This window comes from Hypanus sabinus, chromosome 8, assembly GCF_030144855.1.
Source record: "Hypanus sabinus isolate sHypSab1 chromosome 8, sHypSab1.hap1, whole genome shotgun sequence".
NCBI classification, from domain to species: Eukaryota; Metazoa; Chordata; class Chondrichthyes; order Myliobatiformes; family Dasyatidae; genus Hypanus; species Hypanus sabinus.
This window is the reverse complement of record NC_082713.1, coordinates 56,575,129-56,592,805: the sequence shown is the minus strand read 5'-3', so window position 1 is coordinate 56,592,805 and position 17,677 is coordinate 56,575,129. Positions and strand designations below refer to the sequence as shown.

Below are 17,677 nucleotides of genomic sequence, written 5' to 3'. Positions count from 1 at the left end.
AAACTCCATGTACCTGTCTAAGATTCTCTTAAAGGACCCTATTGTATTTGCCTCTACCATCTTTGCTGGCCATGCATTCCACATACCCACCACTCTCTGTGTGAAAAACTTACCTCTGACATCCCTCTTGCACCTACTTCCAAGCGTCTTAAAATTATGCCCCCTCATGTTAGCCATTTCAGCCCTGGGAAAAAGCCTCTGGCTATCCACATGATCAATGCCTCTCATCATCTTATACACCTCTATCAGGTCACCTCCCATCCTCTGTCGTTCCAAGGAGAAAATATATAAATTGTAACAGCAGAGGAATGTAAATGGAAGATGGATGAAAACTAACAAGAGAACAGAAAATGCAATAAAATGTAAAACACCCAAGTTTCTAGAAATTTAAAATGAAAGAAACTGCTGGACATATTACAGATCATTAATTGTGATATTGAGAAAGTTTTAAAGATCCACATTGAACTGATGGAGCTTTTTCAGCCCCAAGTCAAGTCAGGTTTATTGTCATTTTGACCTGTTACCGATCCAACAACGATGAATATATAAATGAGACAGGTTTTTTTTATAACAAATAAAACATTTATTAAAAAAACCCAGAAGTAAACAAATGACTAACTTAACCAGAAGTTAGCTGCGATACGGCAGCTCGAACAGTTTTTAAAGCGATAATGTGAAAACAGTTCTTTAAAGTAGTATTGCAAAAAGTCCAAAATGATTTACACAGTCAGTTAAGGGAGAAACCTTCCTTGAAGTAATTAAATCCTCTTCTGCGACATTACTGCTGATCCCAGCCGAAGTATGCTTTGCTGAGGGATTTATGGTTGAAGGAAATAAAATGGCTTAAATGCACTGACCTTTCTTTGGCGAAACTCTGCGTCCAGCTCTTTCTGCTCTCAGAAATGCAGGAGCTAACTTGGACACAAGTTACTAATTCCTTGTACGAAGATTAAATAAAAGTCGAATCTGTTTTACAGCCGATAACACCAACTTTCCTCGATCTTTCAGCTTCCCAAACTTTGATAAATCTTCACTCTCCCACTGGACTTTAACTGGCAGTATTGTAGCAAAACTGCCAGCAGTAACCTTTGACTTAAGGCAGAAAGTAAAACTCCGCTTTAAAACAAAACTGTGTCATAACATCGAATATGCAGCGGAATGGAGTCACTGGCGAATTCAACCACGAATTGCTTCCCTTCACAGGGAGGGGTTCTCCTTTTATACCCTGTTGGAAAAACTATCACATGACTTCTCACTGGCAGGAAAATGATGTCACTCCACCATCACAAGACCATTACCTCATGCCCAGCATAGCCTCAATTACATCATGGTCATGTGACAGGCACAAGATACCCATGGGTATGTAACAGACCATAAACTGCTGGTACAGTACACAGTAAAAATAAAACAACGTTCCTCCAGGACCCTGGTGCTACATGAAACAACACAAAACTACACCAGACTATGTGAGACAGCACAACTAGACTACATAAAACAACATAAAAACTGCACTAGACTATAGAGCTGCACAGGACTACACGAAGGGCACAAAATAGTACAGGGCAGTACAATAATTAATAAACAAGACAATAGGCACAGTAGAGGACAAATTTCAATATAATAATAAATGATGTAGATGTCAGTCTAGACTCTGAGAATTGAGGAGTCCGATGGCTTGGGGGAAGAAACTGTTGCACAGAGAGCCTGAATGCTTCGGTACCTTTTGCCAGATGGCAGGAGGGAGAAGAGTTTGTGTAAGGGGTGCATGGGGTCCTTCAGAATAGGCAGATTGGGAGTGTAACAGAGAATGACCATGGTGAGGTGGATCATCTCTCTCTGATGGGATAACAGGGGATGGGATGTGGGAAACCACAGAGGAATCATACAGTTTAAAAGGGCCGTAGGATCACTGGGGACCCAAGCCATTCTAACCACAATCTATTCCAGCTGCTACCATAGGGAAGCAGTACCGCAGCATAAAAGCCAGGACCAACAGGCTCCAAGACAGCTTCTTCCACTAGGCCATCAGACTGATGAATTCACACTGACTTGAGTGTACTCTATATTACATGGACTGTTCTATTTATTATAAATTACTATGATTGCACATGGCACATGTAGATGGAGACTTAACATAAAGATTTTTACTCTTCATGTATGTGAAGGATGTAAGAAATAAAGTCAATTCAATTCAGTTTCAAAGTTCCATGTCATGGAAAAGGTTCAGGTGAACAAGGACCTGGATCCACTGCAGTTCCCCTACTGCCATAACAGGATTACAGTGGACACTATCTCACTGGTCTTCTACTCTGCTTTGAAGCACCTAGATGACAGCAAAACATACTTCAGGCTGCAGTTTATCAATCACAGCTCAGCATTCAACACCATCATCCCCTTAGGATTGATCACCAGGCTTCAAAAACTGGCCCTCTGCAGCTGGATCATGCCTAGCCATTGCTCAGCTCTCTCTGCACTCATGACTGTGTGGGTAAGCACAGATCAAAGACCATTTATAAATTTGCTAATGACACCACTGTTGGTGATAAAATCTCAGAAAGCAATAAGGAGAGATACAGGAGATAGATTGGTTGCTTGACTAGTGTTGTAACAACAGCCTCGCATTCTGGACGTTAGGTGAACATTCACCAGACTTGATTTGAGGGTTAGCAGTGGAAAGAGTGAGTAGTTTCTAGTTCCTGGGTGCCAACATCTTGGAGGATCTGTCTTGGGTCCAACACATTGATGTAGTCATGAAGAAAGCATACCAGTGACTTTACTTTGTTAGGAGTTTGAGGAGATTTGGTATGTCACTAAATCTCTTACAAATTTCTATAGATATATAGTGGAAAGTGTTACATTTTGTAACTCCGAAACTCAAAATTATCGAAAGTAAAACATGGAGCCAGGAGATGCATGTCTTAGTTTCGTTTTTGCACCAAGTGAGGGTTGAATGTATGATGTGGTGGTGTGGCGACGTATGCCATTCACGTCCTTTTATGTAATAACCCGTAATGAATTATTTAAACAAAGAAAGAATGATTAATCAAATAATATATCTCCAATATTACTGGAATTTAAGTATACAACAGAGAGCATTCTGCATCAGAGCCTGGTATGGAGATTCCAATGCACAGGATTGCAAAAGGCTGCAGACGGTTTACACTCAGCCAGTTCCATCACAGGCACAACTTGCCCCACCACCGAGGACATCGTCAAGAGGCAGTGCCTAAAGACCCTCACCATCTGTATATACCCTCTTCTGATAAGCTCCAGAAACCTGAAAATCCACACTCACTGATTTCGATTCTTCCTCTCCACCATCAGATTCTGTTTAGTCCATGAACACTACTTTGTTATTCATTTTTGTTGCACTATTTATTTTGTAATTTATAGTAATTTTTATGTCTCTGGACTGTACTGCTGTCACCAAAAAAAAACAAATTTCATGTCAAATAAGTCAGTGATAGTCAACCTGATGCACCATCAATAACTCTCGGAGATGTGAGGCGAGATATAGGCTTTTATTCACTGGAAGAGAGCAGTCAGCAGCAAGAGACAACCATACAACATCCTGGAGACTGAGGGAGGAGCAGTGCCTCCAATCGCCTTTATACACGGGTCTGTGGGAGGAGCCACAGGAGCAGTCAGCAAGGGGGGGGCGTGTCCAGACAGGTATATGTAGTTCACCACACAACCTGATTCTGAAGCACAAATAAAAGAAAGGGCCTGGTGTAATGTTGTTGTCTGTCCCCCTAGAACTCCAAGGCATGCAGAAATCTGACTGTTGAACAACATATGAGCGTTTCATTCACTTGAAAGACTGGACACACACGATTTAAAGTTCAAAGTACATTTATTATCAAAGTATGCATGCTATATACAACCTTGAGATTCATCTCCTTACAGGCAGCCACCAAACAAAGAAACCGAATAGAAGCCATTAAAAAAGACCATTAAACACTCAATGTGTAGAATAAAAACTAACTGTGCAAACAATTAAAATAAGTAAATAGCATTCATGAAGTTCATGAAAGTCAGTCCACAGACGTGAAGCCAGTAGTCGATTCAGAAGCTCATTAGTTACAGGCTTTAGCCTCAGTTCGGTGCAGAGACTAGTAAACCTTGCAGAGAAACGAGCTGAACTGGTCTGCCCTTCACCTCTACTTCCGACACCCAGACCTTTTCAAACCAGCCCAGCGCTTAAATCGTGCAAACCTCGGGTCATTCCTTACTCTTGGACCCAGGCCCTGTCGCTTCATTACGCTCACAGACCCAGTCCCCGCTGCCTCGATTCGGCCTGTACCCAACATTTCTAATTCGGCCTGGAGTTCAAATAGATCAAATCTCGGGTCTTCCCTCACTCTCGGGCCCAGGCTCTGGCTGCTCCAGCAATGGCCAGACACGGCTCATTCTCCGCTCTCGGACCCAGACACCGCTGCCTCGATTCAGCCTGTACATGCCTTGCCACAATGTCCCACACCTTTGAAACTTCAGATGACACCGCAAAAATGCCAGGTCGTACAGGCAACTCCAACAGGGAAGTTAAAGGCTATCGATTGTAGTGAATGTTTATCAGAAAAAGTGTGATTCATAAAGTAGTCAGCAGTTATCTTTGTTTTGTTTGCCACTGGCTTCACAATTACAATGTTAAACTTGTTATTATGGTTTTGGCAGCTCATATGTGATTACTATAATGACTCCACCCTGCGGCTCTGTTCTGGACATTTCCAAATAATTGAAAATGATTAAAGAATGTGAAAGCAGGTGTGTGGATTCAGTATGAATTGGCACTTTGAGTTCAAAGAATTGTTCATGCAGGCTTGTAGAGGGTAAGATATCATCAGACAAGTTTACAAGTGAGGAAATGTAGGAAATTTAACCTGGTCTCAGAACCCTGGGCATACCTTATTGTGTTGACTTCTTAAAGGAACCCACACTTGTACACTAATGAAGGAGGGATTTTGCAAAGTGTGGCTGCTTGAGGAAATTGTTACTTAAAGTTTAAACAATGCACTGAATATTCTATAATATTTATCTACAATAATATTTCACTTTAGTCTTTGGTAACAAAAATGAATGTGATCAACAGTGCAATGACATAAAACCTAGAAAGGGAGACAGTATTTGGAAGGCTGGTTATTTATTGCTACATTTTATTCAAATCTTTTTCATATATTTTTGTCTTTAATATTTCTGCTCTGTATCACATCCCAATATTTCAATGCGGAGGGCAATGTTTTTTTGCCAAGTTTGTGGAATGATTCTTAAAAACTGTGCAAATATGGGATAGTCAAAGGTGTTCTGAATTTGGCCGTTGTTGTCCACGTTTCCTTTAAATATCTGCAAAATGAACAATTCAAATATTGTTAAGCATCTGGGCAAAACAGATGAGAGACAAACACAGAAGAATCTTATTAGGGATTTTTTTTAAAGCACCATTGGTATTTTAATTTCCTGTCCTCTTCCCGTCCCTATTCTGTTCACAGTGTGAAAGCTGCACAGGTATCCGATTACCTTGCAGAGAGCTGATTTGTCATAGCTCGTCTCTGATCGAATCCTTTTTTAGTTGCCTACTCAGCTCAGAGATCTCTCTATGGGAACAAGCAGTATTAGAGCAACACGTTTAGACCGGGAGGTGTAGAGAATGGCTTTTCTTTCTAGGGACCCAAGAGATTCTTTCAGCTAAGGAGGGAATGATTCGGCAGTGGATGCCATGGTGATAAAAATGGGAAGAGAAGTCAGATTAGAGATGATTTGGATTGAATGTTGCCCGCTAGTTTGAAACTGCTTTGTATTTGCTCTGTACTCAATCTCATTCCAAAGTTCTTCAGTTCAATGACACATACAACAGTAAATGTAATAATTTGAACTCATTTAAGTTTTCTGAATAAGTGACCAAATGAACAGCAAACAGCCAAATGGAGAAATTGGCACTTTGGTAGAACCTACTTTGCTAGTTACTTCTGAGATGCAGGTTTATATCCACTCATTAAATTAGGCTCTTTCTGATCTCCACTGTGTAAAGGGAAGAGGTGAATCAGTGAGAAAAATGGATAAAGTTGTCTTGTTTGGTAGAGTGCTGAATCTGCAGGGAAAGTTTCTTGCAATACAGAACATGGATCCAGTTTTTAGAGATAATAGTCTTGATTGACAATTATGCTTGCATTGCAATAGTTTTTAAGGTTTGTTCTGAAGCATCTTACAATTTCGAAATTTACCTTCTTTTCCAGGCTGTAACTATCTTTAATAACAGTCCAACTTTTACGATTATCACTGTATGAGATGATGTACTCCTTCACAAACATAGGCTGTTTCAGGTAGCTGGCACCTTGGGTTATAATCCCTGTAATCCGTTTTCTCCGTTGAAAGTTAATCTGTAACCATTCATGTGGATTGTTGCTCTGTGTAGAATATGCAGAATTTTAATTTCACAATTTGTCTGATTATTGGCATTCTAACACTTGAAACAATGATTAAAACTAAATACAAAAGGCAGAAATCTGATCATTCTGTAATTAGAACATTAGAAAGTTTTTGACAAGAACAGTCCATTCGGCCCAACAAAGCTTGTCAAATTCCTATTCACATAGTGTGTTGAAATAACTATTGAGTTTGGATTTGAGAGTCTCTAAGGTACTACTCTCAACTACACAACTAGATAGTTTGTTCCACAACTCACTGGTAAATAAATGTTTCCTGATGTTAGTCTGAAGTCTCCTTTTAACCAGTCTCCCCTTGATGATGGATTAATTTTGAAGTAGCAATTGGTATCCATCTTACTTAAACTCTTAATGATTTTGAAGCCTCAGCATGTTTCCTCTCATTTTACATCTACTTAGGCTAAAAAAATAATTTTTTTTCAGTATTTCTTCATAACTCATACCCTGCAAACCTGCAATGAGTCTCGTTGCCTTTCTCTGAACTCTCTCCAGTGCCTTCACATCCCTCATGAACTATGGAGACCAAAATTGCTCACAGTACTTAAGGTGCGGACTCACAAGTGCATTATACAGCTTAAGGAGAACGTCTCTAGTCTTGAACTCCACTGAGCACATTACAGACCCCCATATATTTCAGTCAAAAGATTCTACCATACTGGCTCATGGATGAGTAATTGATATTTGTCATACCTTTGGGACCCATGCATTAGTGAACCCTCTCTGGTTGAGACGAGCCAAAGACGGGGTCCAGGCACTAAAGCTAACCCAGAATGAGGATGCACTGAGTTGATGGTCTTCAATGATCCCATTCTCCATTCCAAGTGGCAAAGAACAACCTAAAGAACATAAGTAGTTTCTGAAATCCAATATTATGTTCTGGAGACAACTGGGTAAAATTCATTGAAACTTTCTACATAAAGGTTTACTCTATTTTAGAAATCCAGGTGCAAAAATATCTTTTGTGTCTCTAAGTAATGAAATAAATATTGTTTGAGCATCATTTTATCCATAGTGATTTAATTGGTTTGATGTGTCTTTTACAACCGAACCTAAATGGAACAACATCTTCACATGGACCACAAAGAGATGGTTAATTATTATAGAATAATTTTACACAATTTTTGAAACAATGTGAAATTTTGCTCAGTAATAAAACTTGTAGGAAAGGTATTCAGGTGATTTTATTTTCTCAACACAATTAAGCGCATTTTAATCATTTTAATTTTATCCCTATTTTTTCTAATCACCCACAACTATTCTTTACAACCAATGAAAACATTAGATAATTTGTCAAGGTAGTGTTTAAAAGGGCCTTGCAATCCACATTATTCCATAAAGACCTGGTCTCCTACCATGTAGAAGAACTTTACCATGGTATTTGGAGGAATAATGTCACAGGTAGAAGTTAATAATATTTATTATTTTTGTTTACTTAGAGATACAACGTGGAATAGGCCCTTCTGGCCCTTCAAACCACACCACCAACAACCCAAGAATTCAACCCTCAGCGTAATCACGGGAGGATTTACAAGGACCAGTTGGACTGTGGGAGGAATGCAGAGTATCCGGAGGAACTGCATCGAACTCTGAACTCTGAGTTGTAATTGTGTTGAGCTAACTGCTATGCTACCGTGGCATCCAATCAAAATCTTACAACATTGCAAAGAACTGTTTTTGTATTATTAATTAATTAATTGTGTTCATGCCACTAGGGGTAGATAGTGCAGTTAGTAATGTTAGCGTAGCCCTAGTCAGAATTCAGCACTGGCTGTGCTTCATTTCTGGTTACTAATTCTGTAACTGTCAAAAGAATAAAGATTAACAGAGCTGCTCTCTAGGTTTACAGATGATTTGGTTCATTGATTACTTCCTGAAAGGACGAGGAAATCTGCAGATGTTGGAAATTCAAGCAACAGACGCAAAATGCTGATGGAACACAGCAGGCCAGGCAGCATCTATAGGAAGAAGCACTATCAATGTTTTGGGCCGAGACTAACTGAAAGAAGCGGTTTCCATTAGTCCTGACGAACGGTCTCAGCCCGAAACGTCAACTGTACTATGTATGCTGCCTGGCCTGCTGAGTTCCACCCGCATTTTGTGTGTGTTGCTTCCTGAAAGGAGTCCACTTAAGATGATAAAATTGAAAAGTGTGGAACTTAAAACACCAAAACACTGCAGCACAGAGATCTGTTTGAGACTGTGACAATGTTGCAGTCCCAACATGTTAAAGATAATGATCTAAAGATTAGTTCTAATTGTCACATGTACATCAAATCTATAGAGAAATGTGCAGTTTGTGTCAATGCCCACCACAGTCCAAGGTTGCGCCGGGGACAGCCGGCAAGCGTCACCGTGCTTTCGGCATCAGCAGAGCATGCCACAATCTACTAATCCTGACTCAAATGTCTCTGGAATGTGTGAGGACACTGGAGCAGCGGCAGGAAACCCACAGGGCAGTGGGAATAAGCCCCGATCAACTTTACAGTTTAAAGTGTTGCAGTAACTGCTGTGTTGCCATGCCACACTTACGTTATTAGAGCTCAGCATTGAACTTACTTGGATGAATGTACCACCCTGGGTCATTATTTGTTAGTATTAAAGACCGTGTGTCAATCCAGCGGAGTTCAGCAAAAGTTTCTAAAACTAACTCATTTGTCCAGAGCTACATTTTCATTTTTTAAATTGTAGTTTCCTTATAGGTTTACCTTTCTCAAGTGTAGTGTCTTGTCCAAGACAGCTAGTCAGGTAACCAAAAACACTCAAGTTCCTCTAAATACTTTTTTATTATACAGTGAGACATGCAAGTGCAGTCCTGTGCATGGTAACGATATAGAGTACCTATAAAAGTATTCTCCCCCTCCCCCCTTGGATGTTTTCATGTTTTATTGTTTTACAACATTGAATCACAGTGGATTTAATTTGGCTTTTTTTGACACGATCAACAGAAAAAAACTCATTTGTGTCAAAGTGAAACGAGATCTCTACAAAGTGATTTAAATTAATTGCAAATATAAAACACAAAATAATTTATTGCATAAGTATTCATCCCCTTCAAGTCAGTGTTCAGTAGATGCACCTTTGGCAGCATTAAATCCTTGAGTCTGTGTGGGTAGGTCTCTATCGGTTTAGCACATCTGGACACTGCAATTTTCCCCCATTCTTCTTTACAAAACTGCTCAAGCTCCATCAGATTGCATGGGGATTGTGATAGAACAGCTCTTCTCAAGTCCAGCCACAAATTCTCAGTTGAATTGAGGCCTGGACTCTGATTTAGCCACTCCAGGGCATTAACATTTTTAAGCCATTCCTGTGTAATGGAGTCATTGTCTTGCTGGAAAACGAATCTCCCAAGTTGCTGTTCTCTTGCAGACTGTGGCAGGTTTTCCTCCGGGATTTCCCTGTATTCTGCTGCATTCATTTTACCCTCTACCTTCACAAGCCTTCCAGGGCCTGCTGCAGTGAAGCATCCCCACAGCGTGATGCAGCCACCACAATGCTTTACTGTAGGGAAGGTGTGCTTTTGATGATGTGCGGTATTTAGTCTGATGGACAAAAAGCTCAATTTTGGTTTCATCAGATCATAGAACCTTCTTCCAGCTGAATTCAGATTCACCCACATGCCTTCTGCCAACCTCTAGCCAAGATTTCATGGTAAGTTTTTCTTCAACAATAGCTTTCTCTTTGCTACTCTCCCATCAAGCTGCGACTGGTGAAGCACCCGGGCAACAGTTGTTGCATGTACAGTCTCTCCCACCTCAGCCGCTGAAGCTGGTAACTCCTCCTCAGTTGTCATAGGTCTCTTGGTAGCCTTCCTCACTAGTCCCCTTCTGGTCACTCAGTTTTTGAGGATGGTCTGCTCTAGGCAGATTTACAGCTGTGCCATATCCTTTCCATTTTTTGATGGAAACTCTACTGTACTCCAAAGGATATGCAGTGACTTGGAAATTTTCTTGTATCCATCTCCTAACTTGAGCTTTTCAATGATCTTTTTGCTGAGTTGCTTGGAGTGTTCTTTTGTCTTCATGGTGCAGCTTTTGCCAGGCTACTGACTCACCAGTAATTGGACTTTCCAGATACAAGTGTATTTTCACTACAATCGATTGAAACACCTTGACTGCACACAGGTCTCCAAAAACAGATCTCTAATCTCATACTGTGGCTTTTAAAACTAATTGGCTGTACCAGTGATGCTTTGGTATGTCATTTTGTGTTTTACATTTGTAATTAATTTAGATCATTTTGTAGCGATCTTTGACACAAGTCTTTTTCTGTTGATCAGTGTCAAAAAAGCAAATTAAGTCACTGTCAATCAAGGTTGTAAAACAATAAAACATGAAAACTTCCAAAGGGGAGGGGTGAATACCTTTTATAGGCACTGCATTTTTCTTCTAACTCTTCCTTCTTGGTTTTAGCTTTTAAAAGTGCTTGGCAATATGCCTGAATCTCTTTTCCTCATACTTTCAATCATCACCTTTCCTTAATGAACTCACTCTGCAGGTCACAACCCAGCAACTCCATTCGTAGTGCCAGCGGCCCTCCGTTTGGTTTTGGATATACTCTGACATACTGAGCTATGATCGGCGGATTGAAATAATTCTTCACTTGCCCAGTTCCATCAATGTTTCCTTTAAATATCTAAGAATTAAAGAAAAACAAAATGTAAAACTTTGTACGAGATACACCGGGTTTTTTCTAGTGGCATAGGGTATAGCGAATACAATCACTACCTCACATATCCGGGGACCTGGGTTGATCCTGACCTCCGGCGCTATTTGTGTGGAATTTGCATATGATATTGTGGGTTTCCTTCCACATCCCAAATCAGTGCAAGTTGCTATATAAATTGGTCGCTTTAAATTGCTTGTTATGTAGGTGGGTGATAAAATTAATGGGAATATGGGGAGAAGAAGTTCCAGGGAAAATTAATTGAGGAGTAGGATTGCTTTGTGAGCCAACATATATGCAATGAATGGCACATGATCCCTCTGTGTCAGAAGGAAAAATGATTATGAAACTAGAGATCTGGTTAATAAGCATAAAATTGTTTGATCCAGTCCATTCTGGTATTGGTATAACAATATTTTAAAATGATTTAAAGTGGCCTCAGGACCCACACCACCAGGTTCAGGGACAGTTACTACCCCTCAACCATCAGGCTCTTGAAACAACGGGGATAACTTCACTCAAATTCACTTGCCCCCTCATTGAAATGTTCCCACAACCAATGGACTCACTTTCAAGGACTCTTCATCTCATGTTAGAAACACTGACACATAGAAAGCCTACAGCACAATACAGACCCTTCGGCCCACAAAGCTGTGCCAACATGTCCTTATTTTAGAAATTACCTAGGGTTACCCATTGCCCTCTATCTCCATGTACCTACTGAGGAGCCTATTAAAAGACCCTATCATATCCACCTCCACCACCATCACCGGCAGCCCATTCCACACACTCACCACACTCTGCATAAAAAAACTTACCCTGACATCTCTTCTGTACCTATTTTGAAGCATCTTAAAACTGTGCCCTCTCATGTTAGCCATTTCAGCTGTGGGAAAAAGCCTCTGACTATCCATACGATCGATGCCTCTCATCATGTTATACACATCTATCAGGTCACCTCTCATCCTGTGTTGCTCCAAGGAGAAAAGGCCAAGGTCACTCAACCTATCCTCATAAGGCATGCTCCCCAATCCAGGAAACATCCTTGAAAATCTCCTCTGCACCCTTTCTATGGAGTCCACATCTTTCCTGTAGTGAGGCGACTAGAACTGAGCACAGTACTCCAAGTGGGGTCTGACCAAGGTCCTATATAGCTGCAACATTACCTCTCAGCTCCTAAACTTAATCCCATGATTGATGAAGGCCAATGCACTGTATGCCTTCTTAACCACAGAGTCAACCTGCGCAGCAGCTTTGAGCGTCCTACGGACTCAGACCCCAAGATCCCTCTGATCCTCCACACTGGCAAGAGTCTTACCATTAATAGTATATTCTACCATCATATTTGACCTACCAAAATGAACCACTTCACACTTATCTAGGTTGAACTCCATCTGTCACTTCTCAGCCCAGTTTTGCATCCTATCAATGTCCCACAATAACATCTAACAGCCCTCCACACTATCCACAAGACCCCCAACTGTTGTATCATTAGCAAACTTACTAACCCATCCCTTGACTTCCTCATCCAGGTCATTTATAAAAATCACAAAGAGAAGGGGTCCAGAACAGATCCCTGAGGCACTCCACTGGTGACTGACCTCATGCAGAATATGACCCATCTACAACGACTCTTTGCCTTCTGTGGGCAAGCCAGTTCTGGATCCACAATGCAATGCCCCCTTGGATCCCATACCTCCTTACTTTCTCAATAAGCCTTGCATGGGGTACCTTGTGAAATGCCTTACTGAAATCCATATACACTACAGCTACTGCTCTTCCTTCATCAATGTGTTTGGTCACATCCTCAAAAAATTCAATCAGGCTCGTAAGGCACGACCTGCCTTTGACAGAACCATGCTGACTATTCCTAATCATGTTATGCCTCTCCAAATGTTCATAAATCATGCCTCTCAGTGTCTTATCCATCAGCTTACCAAACACTGAAGTAAGACTCAGTGGTTTATAATTTTGTGGGCTATCTCTACTCCCCTTCTTCAATAAGGGAACAATATTTGCAACCCTCCAGTACTTCGGAACCTCTCCATCCCCAAAGACGATGCAAAATTCATCACCAGAGGCTCAGCAATCTCCTCCCATACCTCCCACAGTTGCCTGGGGTACATCTCATCTGGTCCCAGTGACTTATCCAACTTGATGCTTTCCAAAAGCTCCAGCACATCCTCTTTCTTAATGTCTACATGCTCAAGCTTTTCAGTCCACTGTAAGTCATCCCTACAATCGCCAAGATCCTTTTCTGTAGTGAATACTGAAGCAAAGTAATTATTAAATACCTCTGCTATCTCCTCCAATTCCATACACACATTTTCCATTGTCACACTTGATTAGTCCTATTCTCTCATGTCTTATCCTATTGCTCTTCACATACTTGTAGAATGCCTTGGGGTTTTCCTAAATCCTGTCCACTAAGGCCCCTTCTGGCTCTCCTAATTTCATTCTTAAGCTCCTTCCTTCTAGCCTTATAATTTTCTAGATCTCTATCATTACCTAGTTTTTTGAACCTTTCGTAAGCTGTTCTTTTCTTCTTAACGAGATTTATAACATCCTTTGTACACCACAGATCCTGTACCCTACCATCCTTTCCCTGTCTCACTGGAACGTACCTATGCAGAACTCCATGCAAATATCCCCTGAACATTTGTCACATTTCTTCATAATACTCCTCGTACTAAAGTAGGCACATCTTAAATCATCGGTCTGAACGCCTTCTCTATCATCTGCCTATCCTCCCTCTTGCACTGCCTACAAGCGTTCTCTATTTGTGAGCCAACCGCCCCTTCCTCCATCTCTTCAGTTTGGTTCCTACCCCCCAGCAATTTTAGTTTAAACTTTCCCCAATTGCCGTAGCAGACCTCCCCACCAGGATATTGGTCCCCTGGGATTCAAGTGTAACCCGTCCTTTTCATACAGGTCACTCCTACCCCAAAAGAGATCCCAATGATCCAGAAATCTGAATCCCTGCCCCCTGCTCCAATCCCTCAGCCACACATTTATCCTCCACCTCATTCTATTCCTATTCTCACTGACACATGGCACAGGCAGTAATCCCGAGATTACTACCTTCCTCAAGGTAGTAATTACCACTCAACATCCTTCTTAACTCCCTGACCTCCCCCCTTTTCCTACCTGTTATCTATTTATTTATTATTTCTTTCTTTTTGTATATGCACAATTTGATGTCTTTTGCACACTGGTTGATCATCTATGTTGGTGTGGTCTTTCATAGATTCTGTTATGGATTTATTGTGTATACCCACAAGGAAATGAATCCCAGGGTTATATGTGGTTACATAATGTAGCTTGATAATAAATTTACTTTGAACTTTGCTAACAACTTCACTTGAAGTGTAAAACTTTCTTTTGGCCTTCTGAATTCTTCTCAGTTCTCTTCATACTGTAAGGATTTTAACTGATACCTTGCTTCAAGTCAGGAGATCTCAGGTTAGTTTTTGTGTAGCTAACAAAGCCAGGGTTTTAGACATTCGTTTGGAAAACAAGTGTTTATGTGGTATGTGATTGACTGTGAAATCCGATCAACATTCATTCACTTGGCTCTGTCTACATAGCAAATCTCCCACAAAGGCTACTTTTAAAAGGGATTGCATTCCATGATCATTTGGGACCTGTGAAATTCTGACTCAGTCTGAGTTGCTGCAGAGCTTCAGTTCAGTCTGCTTTTGCCGTGCGCAATAAAGGTACTTACTTGTACGTCTAAAGAGGTATTGCTTTTGTAATTTTTCCACGTATGGGTGTCCAGACTGTAGGAGATATAGAAATGATCAACAAAGTAATGTCTAAAGATATGACGTGCTCCCTGGGTAATTATCCCATGAATCAACATAGTTTTTTTGAAATCAACCTGTGAAGACATGATTAAAAGTCATTAAAGAAACTGAAAGATGCATATTGTCAAAATGTTTTAAATCCAAATAAACTATTTATGTGGACTGCATCAGCAAATATCTAATATTCATCATAAGTTGAAGAAACAAGTGTGGGTGTAAGACATCGATGACTAGGAATTCAAACACACCGTGATTTCTTTGGTTTTTGTTACTTAAAGAAAAGCTGTTCCTTGAAGTATCTTCTCAGAGCTCATAAGCTCTGTATTTTGAAGGGTGATCTTTGAAGAATGGAATTGCTTTTCTACAAACACACCAGGTATTTTTGGGAGTAATATTAAATTTATTGATATGAGTAGGATCGCAGCACTAGTGCCTAACCACCATGCTTGTGTTCCCTTGCATTACTGAGTGTAAAATGCTTAGAAACAAAATGGTGTATGCTTGGACACATTGGACACATGTCAGGACCATGAGCATTTTGTGTGGGTGCCTACTACTATAATTAGGTCAAAGTAGACAGAGAGTTGAGGTGGAGAAATAAGGGGTGAAAGTCTGGCCAAGATCATTGCCTATTGGGCTGGGAGGCAGGTAAAGGGGCTGGAGCATCGGCCAGCCACTGCAGATTGGTTTAGAAGGATTTATTTTAAAAGGTCTCTCTGAACTGGGTGCTGCATGGATAGGTCTGAAGGAGATCCAAATACATTATTTATTTATTTACAGAACACTTCAAGTGCCAAGATCCTAAGGGCTGGGAACTGCATGTATAGCTGCCTTCCAAATCAATGAAGCAGTCCTCCAAAGTCAAGTCAAGTCCAGTCAAGGTTATTGTCATTTAACTACATATGTGTATGTAACATATATAACTATATAATGTAAATAGAAATGAGACAACATTTCTTCGAACCAGGGTGTAAAGCACAGACCTACATATAACACACATAGTATATGATAATTTATGAAGGTAAGGATAAACTCCGCAGATGAATCACACATAAATAACAAACTAAAGTGTGTTAATATTAAATATTGTAAGGTATGGAACAGATTAACCAGTGACACCTCAAATGTGATGTGGCAGAGTTCAGAAACCTAATGGCTGGGCGGGACGAAACTTTCTCATTCCAACTGTTCTTGTTTTTATGCATCGTAGTTTCCTGCCTGATGGTAGAAAGTCAAAGAGGATGCTGGATGGATGGGTGGAATCCTTAATAATACTAAGGTCCCTAATGGATGGTAGGGAGACCCCTACGACCCTCTCAGCTGTAGGGACTTCTAGTCTGTCGCTCGATTGCTCTCATACCAGATGGAGATGCGATTTGGCAGCACCTTTTACAGGTTCTCCTGTAAAATGCAGCTGTCATCAGCTGTCTGTGAATGGCAGGGTCATTCCCCTGCTCTGGGACGTTTGCAAAGGTGCTCAAGATTTAGACACTACTATGCATGTTCAAGCTCTTCCATGCATTGCTGCATCAAGAGCTGGAAGAAAACCGCGACTCACAGTGAGTTTCTTCATTTTTCATTGAAATTGAATCACAATGGATGAAAAATGCTTACTTCTGTCAATAAATGTTTACTTCCTTTAATAAATGTTACTGTCTTAAGCTACACAAAGAAACAAAAAGAGAGCATTTTTGTGCAGATAAAAGCCTGTGATTTACATCATTGTTCTTGCAATGTAAGGTGGATCAGCAAATACATGGTAAAAAGGAATCTTAGGTAATAAATAGTTCTTTTAACAAATTAATCAGTTCTGCTGCATGCACAGTGTACATTGTTCTTTCTCCTGTAAAACTATCATGGCACTCTGCATCATTGAACCTGACTTCTTCAAACTTCCAATTTCAAAAAAGGAAAACATTTTGTCTTATTCTTAAAGTAAGCAGTTTCTTTTAGCTGCAGCCACAAGGATCATTCGCATATCAAATTAACAATTTGACATTATGTGTTATCTATAATAGCAAGTTGGAAAGATTTGTGATGAATTCAGGTTGTGCTTGCAGGTTCACATAATAGTCTAAACATAGTTAAATAAATAAATATAATCCGTATATTCTACTGTCATCAATTTTACCTGAATCCATGGTCGCCTTCCCTTTCCTCGCCACGCATTAGTGAATGCAGAATTATGCAACCTTGCTAATTGAGCCGTCCATTTCCCTATAAAATTCAAAAAAGAATATCTTAGCTTCTTTATCAAACCTTCTGTAACTTGCAAGTTGGAGAAAGATCATGAAGTAACGTGAGATAATCAGCTGACTTTTAAAGAGATACAAGCGACATATAATACAATTTGTAATTTGAAGTAGAAATGGTCATATAACATCATTACCAACTGACTTGTTAAATGGTGCAATTACAAAACAGAAGCAAGATGATAGCTTTGGTGAGGGTATGCTAATGCAAATATCTTCAAAAGTAGGTAGCATATGGAATCCTGGGCTTCATCAATGGATGCATTGATGAGCCCTGTGTAAAACAATTTGATACCAATTCTGTCTCTCAGATATTAAGAATAATGTGAAAGCTTTTGAGAAGTTTCCCACTTGATTTCCTACAATGGTTCTAGGGAATAACGCATTGCAGTTACAATTACATGACAGAATGTTGCTATAGCTCATTAAAAATCGTGATGGATTAAGGTCGGGTGAATAGAGCGAGGACGTCCTCATTAATAGATTCAGGGCAAGTGACAGAAATTTAAAGTGA

The 17,677-nt window shown here is 40.2% G+C and overlaps 1 protein-coding gene across 1 annotated transcript in view; it reads right to left on the bottom strand.

Annotated features, from left to right (window-relative positions):
• Window positions 1-3,834: 3,834 nt before the first annotated feature.
• The window catches only part of f8 (coagulation factor VIII, procoagulant component), an 81,477-nt gene continuing 67,634 nt past the window's right edge, over window positions 3,835-17,677 (bottom strand). Inside the window, exons 20-25 of the mRNA XM_059977235.1 lie at window positions 17,043-17,128; window positions 14,830-14,985; window positions 10,931-11,075; window positions 7,131-7,276; window positions 6,219-6,401; window positions 3,835-5,340 (exon numbers count right to left, since the gene is read on the bottom strand). Coding sequence (XP_059833218.1) covers window positions 5,185-5,340; window positions 6,219-6,401; window positions 7,131-7,276; window positions 10,931-11,075; window positions 14,830-14,985; window positions 17,043-17,128 — 872 coding nt within the window. The 3' untranslated portion in view covers window positions 3,835-5,184. The remainder of the gene's footprint in view (window positions 5,341-6,218; window positions 6,402-7,130; window positions 7,277-10,930; window positions 11,076-14,829; window positions 14,986-17,042; window positions 17,129-17,677) is intronic.